At 39.3% G+C, this 15,876-nt stretch overlaps 1 protein-coding gene across 2 annotated transcripts in view; it reads right to left on the bottom strand.

Moving 5' to 3' along the window:
* The window catches only part of nfxl1 (nuclear transcription factor, X-box binding-like 1), a 106,993-nt gene that overhangs the window by 41,407 nt on the left and 49,710 nt on the right, over positions 1 to 15,876 (bottom strand). For both annotated transcript variants that reach the window (XM_063043189.1, XM_063043191.1), the window contains exon 15: positions 13,826 to 13,847. In XM_063043189.1, coding sequence (XP_062899259.1) covers positions 13,826 to 13,847 — 22 coding nt within the window. The remainder of the gene's footprint in view (positions 1 to 13,825; positions 13,848 to 15,876) is intronic.

Raw genomic sequence — 15,876 nt, 5'->3', positions numbered from 1 at the left:
TCATCTAAGTTTTAAAAGGACATCCTTTTATTCTGAGGCTGTGCCATCTGATACCATGTTCTTCTACTGATGAAAACATCCTCTTCATGTCCACTTTATCTGGGCCTTTCAGTATCTAGTAGGTTTCAAAGAGACTCTTCATTCTTCTGAACTCTATCTAGTAGATACAGAGACAAACTTCTCATATGTTAAGCTTTTTGTTCCTGGGATTATTCTTATGAATGCCTCTGGACCTTCCCCAGAGCCAGCACATCTTTCCACAAATACAGGGTCCAAAATAGATCACAATATTCCAAAACGTGGTTTCACCAACACTTTATACATGGTTACTTCTACATTCTAGTCCTCTGGAAATGAATGACACCAACATGAAATAACATCAGTTGGAAGAATGAATCCTTTGGCCTATGAGGTGCATTCTTTCTAAAGATAGAACTGTCATGACAGAGTTTCATTTTTTTTTAAAGTGACATTGACAACAACCATTTGGCCATTCAAACCTAGTCACACCTGAGCACACACATCACTTCAAAACCTCCACGTATTTCCCTATAACTTATTCTCTCCAATAAGTATATCAACTTCCCTCCGATTGTCCTTTCATTTCTCTATAATAACTATAGCTCACAGTAGTCAACTGACCTACAAATCAGTATTTTAGGATGACAGTGAAAATGGTGCACGTGAAAGAAATATGTATAATCATACCAAGAATGCATATACTCCATATATAAGCTATAATTGTTTTCAAAAATATTAAAATAAAAATATAGGACAGATATTGTATTCTCACCACCCCTAAAACCTACTATTATGTTTTAGCATAATTCATTCCAAATGTTTTAAGGGGCAATAAAAATATGAAGTCTGTACCATTAGGAAGCAGTCATTCGAACTATGAAATCCCTTTAGACTGTGCTGTGCCAAGGTGTTAAATCCAGAGAACTTCCAAAAGTTTCAGCTGCTTTTTAGATCTTAAATACTCCTGTTTTTATCATTTACTATGATTATAACTTCTACACTTCCTTCCTTTGAAAATAAAAATATTCTTTAGTATTACAGCTGTATAATAAAAATACTGGCATTAGGTCCTGAGACAAAAACATAAATAGTTGATTAAAAAAATTCAGCTCATTGATAAAAAAAAAGTAGCATCTAAAATCAGCAACAAATTAAGTTAACATCAAATTAAGTCGCATGCATGCATGACACAGAACCAAGTTATAATTATTCTTTTGCAATATATTCATAGAGCCTTCCTAAAAATATTAGCATTTTTGCCCAAGGTACTTAACAAGCAATGGTTTATGATAGATAATCATTGTGAGACAGATTTCCAATTATTTAACACTTTCAATAACTCAAATGGGATAGAGTCAAACAGCTAATAAGAATGTAAAATGCTAATGACAGGTAGCATTTGTAGGTGAAAACATTGAATTACAAAATAAATCAGTGAGCAAAGGGACAAAACAGTGGCAAGTCACTGTCAAATACCTGAACTGGGGTTTGCTAGTGCCGCACGGGGGCGGGAGGGGAGCTTAAAACTAGAATTGCAGGGAGATGGGAACCAGATCGCAAGAACAGATAGTGCAGTGGTTATGGAAAATGTTGTTAAGCTCCGAACAAAGTCAGGAATCAAAAGGACAAACATGTGAAACTAATGTTCTGAGCTGTGGATATTTCAATGCAAGGCGTACTGTAGGAAAGGTAGCTGAGCATAGGACATGGATCAGTACGTGGTATTATAGCACTGCAGACATTAGTGAGTCTTGGTTGCAGGAGACACAGGACTGGCAGTTCAATGTTCCTGGATTCCATTGTTTTAGGCATGATAGAGCAGAAGGATTAAAAAGAGGGGATGAGTGGCAATACTAGTGAGGGAAAATGTCATGGCAGTACTCAGTCAGGACAGACTGGATAGCTCATCTTGTGAGGCTTTATAAGCAGAACTGAAGAATAAGTATGACCACGTTAGTGGGAATACATTATAGACTACCCAACAGTACGTGAGATTCAAAACACCAAATTTGTACAGCAATCGCAGACTGGTGCAAAATTCACAAGGATGTGTTAGTAGGTGATTTTAACTTTCCACATATTGACTGGGACTCTTATATTGTAAAAGGGATAGGTGGGAAAGAGTTTGTAATATGTGTTGAGGACAGTTTCTTAATCAGTACATAGAAGTCCCAACTACAGAGATAGCAATACCAAATTTCTTATTAGGGAATGAAACAGGGCAGGTGACAGAAGTTTGAATAGGGGAGCACTTTGCATCTAGTAATCATAGAGCTATTAGTTTCAAAGATATATAATGGAAAAGGATAGGCCTGGTTCTTGGGTTGAGATTCTACATTGGAGAAAGACCAGTTTTGATGGTAATGGAAAAGATATGGCAGGTGTGGATTGAGACATATTGGTTTCTGGCAAAGATATACTTGGTAAGTGGGAAGTCTCCCAAAGTGAAATTCAGAGTACCAAGTTTGTATCTTCCTGTCAGAATAAAAGGCAAGGATAAGAGGTGTAGGGAACCTTGGTGATCAAGAGATACTGAGGCTCTGGTTAAGAAAAAGGAGGTGTAGGCAGACAAGAATAAAAGAGTATAAGAAATGCAAGAGAATACTCAAGGAGGGAATCAGGAGGTTGAAAGAAACCATGAGGTTGCTCTGGTAGACAAGGTGAAGGAGAATCCCAAGGTCTTCTACAGATTATATTAAGAGCAAAAGGATAGCAAGGGACAAAATTGGTCCTCTGGAAGATCAGAGTGGGAATCTATGCATGGAGCAAAAAGAGATGGGGGAGATCTGAAATGGATTTGATTTCATTTGTATTTACTTATGAGATGGACACATAGAGTTTACAGATGTGAAACAATGCAGCAGTAAGGTCATGGACTCTATACAGATTAAAGGCATTGTTTGCAATCTTCTGGCAAGTTAGGGTGGATAATTCCCCAGTGCCTGACAACGTGTTCTCTCAACACTGGGCAAGTCTAGTGCAGAAATTGCAGAGGTCCTACGAGAGACATTTAAAACATCCTTAGCCTGGGATGAGGTGCCAGAGGACTTCAGGATAGCTAAAGCTGTTCTGATGTTTAAGAATGGCTCTAAGAAGCCAGGAAATTATAGGCTTGTGAGCCTGACATCAGTAGTGGGAAAGTTATTGGAAGGTATTCTAATAAATTAAGATATATAAGTATGTGGATAGACAGGGACAGATGTGGATAGTCAACATGGCCTTGTATGTGTTAAATCGTGTCCAACCAATCTTGTAGGGTTTTTCAAGAAAGTTCAGGCAAGACAGTGGACGTTGTCTACATGGACTTTAGCAAGATCTTTGATGAGATCGCACAAAAGAGATGGGTCAAGAAGGTTCAATCACAAGGGATTTAAGATGAGGTAGCAAATTGTATTAGACATTGGCTTCGCAGAAGAAATCAGAGTCGTTGTAGAGGTTGCCTCTCTGACTGATTAGTGCAATGCTGCAAGGATCAGTGATGGGTCCACTGATCTGGAGTAATGCGCTAAACCAAATGACACCAAGATTGTTGGTGTAGTGGACAGCGAATAAGTCTATCAAAGCTTATAGATGGCTCTGGGTCAGCTGATGAAATGGGCTGAAAAACTACAGATGGAATTTAATGCAGACAGGTATGAAGTGTTGCACTATGGAAGGACCAACCATAGTAGGTGTGTGGTAGGGCAGAGGGATCTGGGAATACAGATTCATAATTCTTTGGAAGTTGTGTTACAGGCAGATAGTATCATAAAAAATTGCTTTTGGCACATTGGCCTTCAAAAATTAATGCACTGAGTACAGGAGTTGGGATGTCATGTTGAAATTTGATAAGACATTGGTGAGTCCTAATTTGGAGTACTGTATCCATAGATAATATGGACCATTCCTTAGAGTACTGCATAGAGATCTGGTTGCATTGTGGTTGCAGCAGAGTGAAGAGGATGTTTCTGTGGATAATGCTGGAACTGAAAAATATTAATTTTGAGGATGTGTATGCTCGTCTATTAATATTAAATATTAATATTACTTTTAATGTTTCAGAGAAAAATGAGGGGGAGCTTCTTCACTCAGACGGTAGTGAGAGTGTAGAATGAGCTGCCAGTGGTGGATATGGAGTTCATTTCAGTATTTGAAAGAAATTTGGATAGGTACATAGATGAGAGGGGTATGAAAGGCTATGGTCCAGGTGCAAGTTGAGGGGACTAGGCAAATTAATGGTTTGGCATGGACCAGATGGGCTGAAGGGTCTGCTTCTGTGTTTGGCATGGACCAGATGAGCTGAAGGGTCTGCTTCTGTGATCTAGTGTTCTATAACACTAAAAGATATAAACCAGAAACTACAGAAGTCCAGAAATTTAGGCATCTCTAAGCAGAGATGCTTAAAATGCCACTGAAAATGATCTAAAGTGCTTGTAGAATGTGCTCAATACACTGATTCTCTTGTATTGATTTCTGGAAGTCATCTTACAGTTACATTAACCCTAATTCCAGAACCTTCTAATCATTCTTTGCCAAAAATATTTTAAGAAAGGAGAGCCAAGTATCAACTAGGATGAGAAATTTGGATCCCACGAATTAAACTGGAAGAAAATATTACAGAAATTAGAGTTGTACTTTCTTGAACTGACCAGCTTAAATTGTGATTTGATTGAACTTCAAAGTGTCAAGAATAATTGCAAGTTTAGAGGGAATACAACTCTGGTGGTTGGGAATTGAGGATATAGGAATATAATCTAAAATCCCTAACTTCATCTTCCACAACTTTCATTAACAATGGTAGAAATGAACCAATTTCTACCAATAACAATTAATAAGAATATCGTCACAGATCTAACTGAGTGGGGACTGGGCTGTGTTCAAGGACTCATCTAGGGATCTGAATGAATATACCATAGGTGGCATGGACTTTATTAAAACAGTTGTAGATGAATGTGTCCCCACAAAATCATTCAGAGTCTTCCCCAACCAGAAGCCCTGGATGAACAATGAGATCCGCAATCTGCTGAGGGCCAGATCAGACGCATTTAAATTTGGTGACCAAGAAAATCACAATAGGTCCAGTCTTTCCTGTTTGTCACTGATGAACTCAGGGTGTAAGCTGTGTACATAAATCTACTGATGCTTCTGGACACATCTTCAGTGATATTCCTGGAATCATCGGGTGTTTCAGGTCTTTCAGCATCATACAACCTCGTCCAGGAGACCCAGCCGGGGCTGATCAGACCCCAGCTTGTGTCCAGATGGCTAGCTACTTATGATTCCATGGCTCCCCCTTTTGAGCCATTGCTTATGGTCAGAAATTGCTAAACAGGCCAATGGAAAACAGGGTACTATTCATCAAGATGCTAAAATGGGGTATGAGCATGCAAGAGAGCACAACTCAGGATTTGCCCCTTGCAAACTAAACAAGTACAAAGCACAAAACTGGGACAACAGATTACATGATTGGTATATTAAAAAATGCATTAAATCCATAAACCTAATCACAATCCTTCACTTTGCCTACTACATTAATTTTCTATCCCCTTGCTACTTACCTCCTCCCCTACCAACTCACAAAATTCCAATACAGCCCAAGAAAAGTGAACATCAGTGCCTTAATGTACCAACAAGCATCTTGCATCTTTCATTGTCCTGGATTCAACAATCAAAGTTGTTTGCCATACCTGGCATCCCTGACATTGAGCAATTTCAGAGCATAACCACTGTTCCAAATTTGTTTCTGTAAAGTAGCTGCTAATACATTTTGCATGACCTCTGCTTTGTGGCTTCCTTGCCCCAAATCTACCATCCTTACCCTATATGACATACATGCAGATGCAAATATAAGGCAATGTGGCAAACCCAATGCCTCTCTGAATGACCTTGCAGACCATCAATTACAAGCTGTTACCTAAAAACATAATAAATGTGGATATACAACTGTTACTGACTTCAGTTTCCAAGATAGGCTCAATCAATCTTGTAAAGCTTTCTTTACAAACTTTCAACATTCTACAAACTGGTAAAGTAACAGTCTGACACATACTCTGAGAAACCTAACATTTTGCCAAAATCTCATGGCTCCTCTATCAAAATTCTTGTTTACATTCTTTCTCACCACTAGGGCAAGTCAGCAACAATGTTCGTCAGTGTACAGACAGGAGCAAGTCAAGATGAACTCTAGAATTTATGATGTCTCAAGTGATTCCTTCTTATGACCTAATGGTTTTAATCACTTGAATGGTGGCAAAACACTTCAAAATTACTTCCTAGTGATATCCTTCAGCTAATGATTCAGTAGTCTCTCTAGAAGTAAAACTGATTGTAGCATAAGCACAGGATATACAAACACAGTTATACTAAGGTAAGAAATATCTACCATTCCATGCCCAGACCATATCTTGTTGAATTGTATCATTTGGCTATCCTTCTCCTAACTCCACACAGGCAGAGACTGAAGAGCAAAGCTTCAGAGATTAGGTGGTCGCGGGAGGTGAAGAAGTGGCTACTGGATTGTTTCCAGTCAGTGGACTAGGCCGCATTCAAGGACTCATCTAGGGATCTGAATGAATACACCACGGGTGGCATGGACTTTATTAAAACAGTTGTAGATGAATGTGTCCCCACAAAATCATTCAAAGTCTTCCCCAACCAGAAGCCCTGGATGAACCATGAGATCCGCAACCTGCTGAGGGCCAGATCAGAGGCATTTAAGCTTGGTCACCAAGAAAATTACAATAGGTCCAGCTACGATCTCAGAAAAGCCAATTCCAGACTCAACTTGAATCAATGAAGGATGCTCGACAGTTGTGGCAGGGCTTGAATACTGTCACCTTTTATAAAGTTAAATCAAGCAACATAGGTGACAAAAGGGTTTCGCTTCTAAATGAGCTCAATGCCTTCTGTGCTTGCACTGACTGTCAAAACATGGAGGAAACATTACTAACTCCCATAACTCCCAATGATCCTAAGATTTGAGTCTCCAAAAGCCTTCTGGAAAAGCATCCTGCCCAGATGGGGTACCTGGCCAAGTACTAAAAACCTGTGCTGATCAACTGGCTGGAGAGTTCACTCAGATCTTTATCATCTCGCTTCAGCAATCTGAGTTACTCACCTGCTTCAAGCAGGCTTCAATTATACTGGTGCCCAAGAAGAACATGGTAGCCTCAATGACCATTGTCCAGTGGCACTTACATCCATAACGATTAAGTGTTTTGAGAGGTTGGTATGAAACTTATCAACTTCTGCCTAAGTAGCTCCAATTTGTCTACCGAAATCAACAGGTCCATGGCAGATATCATCGCATTGGCTGTTCATTCAACCCTGGAACATCTAAACAGCAAAGATGTCAACTACAACTCAACATTCAATACCATCATCCCCTCAAAACTCACCAATAAGCTCCAAGATCTTGGCCTCAATACCTTCTTGTGGAATTGTATCCTTGATTTCCTCACTTGCAGACATCTAAAACTTTGATGAACTTCAATAGATATATAGTGGAGAGTATACTGACTGGCTGGCATAGAAACACCATGCCCCTGAACAGAAAATCCTACAAAAAGTAGTGGATATGGCCCAGTCCATCACAAGTAAAGCCCTCCCTACCATTGAGCACACCCATGTGAAACATCGTTGCAGGAAAGCAGCATCCATCAGGGAGCCCCACCATCCAGATTATGCTCTCGTCTCGCTGCTGGCATCATGATGCTAGTACAGGAGCATTAGCACTCACACCACCAGGTTCAGCAACAGTTATTACCCCTCAATCATCAGGTTCTTGAACCAAATGGGATAACTTCATTCAATTCAATTATTCAATCTTTGAACTCCCTTGAACAAATGGACTCCCTTTCAAGAACTCTTCATCTCATGTTCTCAATATTTATAGTTTATTTATTATTTCTTTATCATTGTATTTGCACAGTTTGTTGTCTTTTGCATGCTGGTTGAACACCCAAGTGGGTGTGGTCTTCCATTGATTCTGTTACAATTATCATTCCATTTATTGAGCGTGCCTGCAAGAAAATGAATCTCAGGGTTGTATATGGTGACATACAGTATGTATACTTTGATAATAAATTTACTTCAGCTTTGGCTGGGAGACTTCAATATCCATCACCAAGTATGTTTTGAACAACTGAACAATATAGCCTAAAGAACATTTATCAGGCATGTGCATGTGACAGAGAAACTAAGTTAAGGGGAATAAACTTCCTCTTCCTCATGAATTTATCCAATGTCGATATATCAATGACAGCAATCATGAAAATAAGCATTAAATTGTCCATTCTGAGAAACTTGCCCTCAAGTAGTGACCATATACTTGAGGGCCTGGAATTTCAAACTGATCTGCTTTCTTTCCCCGGAGGATATAATTAAACTACAACTTTAAAACTGATGAATGATTTGATGATAACCATTACCAATGGTGGATCTTCATTCTGATTTATACAATTACTCAGCTGCCACAATAGGATTTGAAATTAGAATTATTTAACTTCCTCCCACTTCCCAGCTCTTTTTAAGTGGCCATCCACATATCATAATAGTAATAGTAATGGTAATAGTAATATCATTTATACTACATGCTTCACTTAGCCTTTTCCACAAAAATGTGAGAATTGTTGAAAGTAAGTGCTTTCAAAGCACTCAGTGACCCAATATAGACATTTACTATTTATATATCCTGTACCCTCCTCCCAAGAACTAAAACATGAACAATGTTTTACATGAGATTTAGCACAAGGTTTTTTAAAAGTGCATACAAAATCAAAATCTTCGCAGACAACACTTTCTGACAATTAAAGATTATAAAAGATGTACACCCATGCAATACTTTAAGGTCATGCATGTACCTTACCATCTCTAGGGATTCAAAGTCTGTCACAGAGAGATCTGACATTTTAAAAAAATGGCTGGTTACAGATCCCACATTGACAGACTTCAAAGGAGCATTTACTGTAACTGAATAACTGACCTTTGTTATATCAGAGGCTATACAAGACATGTCACACTATCTCTTGCCTGACTGCTGGAAGCTGTCTGTTGTAAATACAAGCTGGACAAAAGGAACTGTTTCTGTGAACATTTTAGAGAATGACACTCACAAAATGCTGGAGGAACTCAGCAGGTCAGGAAGTATCTATGGAAAAGAGTAAATAGTTGACGTTTCAGGCTGAGACCCTTCTTCAGGACAGAGAGGAGGGGGCTGATGCCTGAATTAAAAGGTGGGTGTGTGGAAAGAAGCTAGCTGGAAGGTGATAGGCACAGCCAGGTGGGTGAGAAGAGTCAAGGGCTGGAGAAGAAAGGATCTGATAGGAAAGGAGAGTAGACAGTAGGATAAAGGGAAGGAAACCCAGGGGAAAGAAATAGGCAGGTGAGAATAAGTAATAGGTTAGTGGGGAATAGAGGGAGGGTGAAATTTTTGTTCACCAGAAGCAGAAACTGATGGACATGCCTACATGAGAATGACCTTGGTTTTATAGCCATTATGACATTTTACTTGAGAGGTTCGCAAACTATGATTAAAAATCCATTTTTTGAAAGTGTCACTTCAAATTTTTACAACAGAAAATAAAGTAGATGTAGCGTTCAAAATATATACTTTGAGTGAGGAATTTTTAGTAATCTATTTGACAATGTCTCTCATGGCAAGCCAGTACAGAACAGCAAGTTAAATGGGATCCATGGTGAGTTGGCAAACTGGATCCAAAACAGAGCTGATTCTAAAAAAAAATTGATGATAGAGGAGTATATTCCTGACTGGAAGTATGTGACTAAGTATGAGCCCTGCAAGGAACACAGCTGGCATCTGTTTCTAATATGTTAATACGTGGCTAAAATTGCAGGTAGTCTGATCAACAAAACTGATCGACATGAATAGCAAGAAAGTTTGTCAGCAGAATATAAACCAGTTAGAAATGTGGGTGAAGAAATGGCAGATTGAGTTTAATTCCGGTAACTGAGTTAATGGATTTTGTGAGGTATGATACAGAAGTATACAGTAAACGGCTGAAACTTTAAGAGCACTGAAGAAAACAAAGGGATATTGCACTGCAAGTCCATACCTCCCTGAAAGTGGCAACAAAAATAGATATCCTGGCAACATGCCTTTTAAAGGTCAGGGCACGGAGTATGAAAGTTGGCACTCATTATAGCTGTATAAAACTTTGGTTAGGCCACATTTGGAGTAATTGTATGCACTTCTCGTCACTATGCTATAGGAATGACACGGAAACTTTGGAAGGAGTGCAGGAAAGGTTCACTAGGACACCAGGACATTACCTGGATAGGAGTACATTATCTATTTGGAGATACCGGGTAAACTGAATGATTTCTCCGGAGTACTGGGGACTGCAGGGTGACTTGATAGGAGTATATAAAGTTATTAGGGTCATAGAAAGGGGAGATAGAGTCATTATCCCAACCCCCACCCCCACGAGTGGAAATGTCAAATACTAAGGACATGGATTAAGGGAGATTTGCGAGAAAAGATAGTTTTTTTTTCTTTTTAAACATTCTGGACTGCACAGCCAGTTGAAGTTGCAGAAGAATGTACAGCACCAATATTTAACAGGCAATTAAATAGGCCAACAATACGGGTTAAGGGGCCTGTTCCTGTGCTGTACTAGTCTATGTTCTGAATACAAGTGACCTCTGTTGCAAACAAATTCCAGTCAGGATGGTTTTGAGCTACAGTCTCCATTGAGGATGTGGGTCACACATAGTCGTGTTTTAAGTTTGTAGGGAAGGTTCTGGAGACAGAAAGGGAAGGTTAGGGGTCAGGATGGAGTCTAGGCCTCTGCTCTGAGCTCTATGCTCAGTGTTTGAAGGTAGGTGATAAGGATGTGCAATGAAGAACATCTATGGACAGAAGTTAGGTTCAGCAAGTGCTGTGGACAAAGACCAGTGAAAATGAGCATTCATCTGACAAATCATCCAATTCTTGACCTCACTGGCACATGGCACGGGCAGCAATCCAGAGATTGCTATCATGGAGGTCCCATTTTTCAGCTTTCTACCTAGCTCTCTAAAATCTCTCTTCAGGACCTCCTCACCTTGTCACACATTGGTGGCAATATGTACTAAGAATCCTGGCTGCTCACCTTCCCCTTTAGAATGCCATGGACCCGACCCAAGACACATCTGACCCTGGCACCTGGGAAGCAACATACCATTTGGGTTTCTCTGTCATGCCCACAAAATCTTGGCTCCGTTCCTCTGATAATGGAATATCACCACTGCAATCCCCATTCATCTCTCTTCTCTTCTGAGCCACAGCACCAGACTCAATGCCAAAGGCCCGGTCACTGTGACCCTCCCCTAGTAGGCCATCCCCCTCAACAGTATCCAAAGTAGTACACTTATTGAGGGGAATGGCAAGAGGGGTACTCTACACTGGCCGCCCAATCCCTTCCTTCTCTTGACAATCACCCAGTTACCTGCCTCCTGCAATCTAGGGGTAACTACCTCCCAGTAGCTCCTATCTATCACCTCCTCATTTGCCCACATGAGCCGAAGATCATTGAGCTGCAGCTCCAGTTCCTTAATATGTTCTCTGAGGAGCTGCAGCTTGGTGCACCTGGTGCAGATGTGGTTATCTAGGAGGCTGACGGTCTTCCAGAATTCCCACGTCTCACACAAAGAACAAAACACTGCCCCAGAGCATTCTTATTGCACTAACTGTGCCCATACAGACAGGGAATGAAAATTAAGAAAAAAAGAGAAACTTACCAGATTCTTTTCAGGTTAAGCCTGATGAGCCAAATCCACTCTAAACACTGGCCCACTCACAACAATGGTCACTCTGCTTGCACTTGTCTTTATTTTTTATTCGCCCTTTCTAATGAATCTTGCTCAGTGCAATCCAACTCCAAAAAAACTGTTGCGAAGTTCTGCCTTCTCACTTAGGTTCACACTCAGGATTAAAATTGTAGCTCTTTTTCTCATAGTCCTGCTCAATTACTGATCACAGTCCAATTCCTTGGCTATTCTGCGGCTATTCCACTTACATGATGCATGTTTTTAAAGTGAAGTGTCAACAATACTGCTCCTCTGCCATCTCAAATGCTGCTCGACTTGCATGGTTCATCGAACAGATTGCTTGCTGCTCCAGGTTTCAGCTTTTGCAGTATCTTGCTTCTCCACTATTCTTCCTTCATCCCCTTATCACTTACTTCTATAGCCAGACCAAATTATGCATTTTTAAAAATAAAACTAAGCCTTCAAAACAGAGCCACCTCATCTAAATCTATATTCCCTGCTCCCCTCTTAAAAAAAAAGTGCATGGGCATTTTACACAAACTGCTGGCAATCTATCCTGGAAAATATCCTGTTCAATAAATGGACCATAAAAATTATGGTTTGGCATGAATTCAGCTTCCAAATCTTTCACTGCAACAGCATAATAAAGTTGTATCATCAACAATAACCAATAATTAATTATTACCATATGCTCTTAAATTGCATACTCAATTGTGCATTCATGTTTATATCTGTTGGTGTCTGGAGTTCAAGTTTGTTTGGATGACAGTTAATTCATTAGATCCAAATATTGATTTCATTTATGTGATTACTGGAATCTTGCTCTATTTAAATGCATATTAGGTGCTAAAAGCTAAACTGCAGCCAAAATCAGTGTACAAAGTTAGTTGAAATCTTCATCAGCAAATGCTACCCTCGATGAAACAAAGACAAAAGGAGTAGAAAACTATAGATTAACAATATTTGAGAGAGCTGAGAATAATACATGGGAACATTGAAACTAACATTACCCCTTTGCTAACTTAACTAACTGAAATAAAGTTTCCTGTCAGCTGAAGTCATCGTTACCTTTTGCAATAAGTAAAATAAAGCACAACAATAATGAGAATTTAAAAAATCAGCAATTGCAAGTTGAAATTCTGTAAACAAAAAGTGACTAGCTATTTAATTCAGACAGAAACAATGTTCATATTAATTCCAACAAATATGTTGGATGATAAGAGGCATTGATCATGTGGATAGTCAGAGGCTTTCTCCCAGGGCTGAAATGGCTAGCACGAGAGGGCACAGTTTTAAGGTGCTTGGAAGTAGGTACGGAGGAGATGTCGGGGTAAGTTGTTTTTTTTTAAAAAACGCAGAGTGGTGAGTGCGCGGAATGGGCTGCCAACAACGGTGGTGGAGGCGGATACGATCGGATCTTTTAAGAGTCTCCTGGACCAGTATATGGAACTCAGAAAAACAGAGGGCTATGGGTAACCCTAGATAAATTCTCAGGGAAGGACATGTTCAGCACAGCTTTGTGGGCCAAAGGGCCCGTATTGTGCTGTAGGTTTTCTATGTTCTATGTTTCTAACTATTTCTCTTGCTCAGAAGCATAATAGGCCAACTTCGCACATCAGCAAAAATCTGATATCATCAATAGGAATGGAACCTTAGGTCTGAAAAGTGGCAGTAGTGCCACTCATAACAACAATTAAAACAATTCTTGGGAGAAAATACGTTTGTAGATACTTTAACTGAAATCTTTTAAAGCCGCACTTTTCACTATGCAGCGTAAAGTGCTACTTTATGTTGACAGCATTTCATGCTCCATTGTGAAAACAAGATTCAAACTGACAGAAGTTATATTCAAGGATTAAAACTTACTTTCTCCCAAACACACCAACGTCTTCAGAAAAAAGTGTAATAAACTGTGCCAAAATCTCAAGAAATAATCCCCAAAACAACATTTTTGGCTGAAGTATTTTCAGCCTGATTTACAAGAAAGCCACAATGAATATTGATGAATTGACCACCTAATTACACATGTTATCCTAATTTCTCTATTTGTACTCACCTCATGTTTTCCAAGACAGGCCCTACAATAGAAGATACTGAATTTTATTAAAGATTGTAATAGCCAGAAGTACAAAGATTTTGCTAAATTTTATAATTTTGAGTTATATGAAATCAATCCTAATGTTAATTTCGTAAATATTCCTCTGGTTTCTTAAAGCATTCAGAAATGACTTGAATATAGAGGGAAAGAAAACAATTTAGTTATTTGCTTTCCCCCACTATTTTCACACGATCTCTGAAAAGGAGAAAGACAGCTTTACTCAACATACTGACCAATGCTGAACTTCATAAAAGAAAGTGACCTTACTTTGTCTTCTGAAAATCGAGCTTTTCTACCTGTGCTGTTAAATTACTTTTGAAAGCTATGTGCAGTACACCTGCAATATTTTCAGTGCTAACATTTACCCTGAAGGACAGGACAGGACATCAGGCCTGCTGAAGGGTCTTGGCCTGAAATGTCAGCTGTACTCTTTTTCATAGATGCTACCTGGTCTGCCAGGTTCCTTCAGCATTTGTGTGCGTTGCTTGTCCATAGCAGGTTCTCTGAAACTTACCCCTTCACTTACTATAATAAAAATGGAGGTAGCTCAAAACCCCTAAATGAAAGGAAACATGGAGAGCTACTGAATATAATTATCACTAAAACCTCAACGACGTAGCCACCATAGGTTAATAATCTTTGAATACTTGAGAGCAAATACACGGCAACTCCAGAATTAAGCTCTCTATGCCAGATTAGGTTTAATATTTAAAAATATAATCAGTTGCCATCCATCATAAAGTGTTAAATTTTAACCTTAGTGCAAACATAAAAGGCCAAACTATTCAAAATCTGAGGTTTGGTCTGGAAATGAGAGGTTAAAACAATAAAAACGTTAAATGTCGGAAGATGCACGCGACTTGGTTTTGATTTCATTTGGTTTACAAGCAGATGTTTTGTTCTTTTTCTGACGGAAAACGTTCCACAAAAATAATCTTGTGCTTCTTTAAATACTGTTTAAGGTGCTTCTTCTACCATCCCTTCTTTATGAAGTATTTAATCTTAAACAATTTTCCAATAAATTGATTTTTTTTATAAATACGGTTTTTCTTTCCCAGCCTTCAGCTCATTTACCATTTGACTCCTGGCTTCTCCAGCATTTAAGGATCTTATCCAACAGCCCTCAATGAGTTTAATTTTCTGATTCATCAATGCTGGTGTCACTAAGATTCAAATAATTTAGCTTCCTGGCTTTATGCTACTCATAGAAATGATCTTTCTTGTCAAGTGCCCACCTCTCCCACACTAACTCTTCAACAAAAACCCTTTGCTCAAGGCCAATCAGCAAGAAAAACTCAGCATTCCATGGCCAGAGAAACCAACATCTCATGCATCCAGACTATTTACATACATATCGGCAGTTACTTTTACCATTTTCCAGTCTCTCTGGTGCTAGCAACAGCATTATCTCAGCCTCTCGTTAAATGCCATCATTGCTATGTGTTTCAAACGCACTGCAATAGCAAGTTCTCATCACTCTTGCAAGATTCTTCAGAATTCCCCACTATATTTCATAGTGACTGCCTTGCATTAAGACCATTTGGCACATTAAGTCTGCTCTGCCATTTCATCATGGCTGATCCATTTTCACTCTCAGGCCTAATCTCCTGCCTTCTCCCATGTCTCTGCATGCCCTGACAAATCAAGATCTATCAACCTCTGCCTTAAAAATAAATAGATAGATAGATATAAAAAAAAAGTTTTTTTATATATATAAAAAAAAAGACGACCTCCACAGCTGTCTGTGGCAAAGAATTCCACAGATTCAACACTCTCTGGCTGAAGAAAATTCCTCCTCATCTCCGTTCTAAAAAGATAACCCTCTATTCTGAGGCTGTCCTCTAATCTTAGACCCTCCCACCATAAGAACATCCTCTCCACATCCACTCTATCAAGGCTTTTCACCATTTGATAGGTTTCAATCAGGTCACCACTCATTCTTCTGAATTCTAGCAAATACAGGTTCAGAGCCATCAAACACTCTTCATATGACAAGCCATTCAAACCTG

This window comes from Mobula hypostoma, chromosome 3, assembly GCF_963921235.1.
Source record: "Mobula hypostoma chromosome 3, sMobHyp1.1, whole genome shotgun sequence".
Lineage (NCBI taxonomy): Eukaryota > Metazoa > Chordata > Chondrichthyes > Myliobatiformes > Myliobatidae > Mobula > Mobula hypostoma.
Note: the sequence above shows the minus strand (reverse complement) of the source record. Positions and strands in the feature narration are given on the sequence as shown.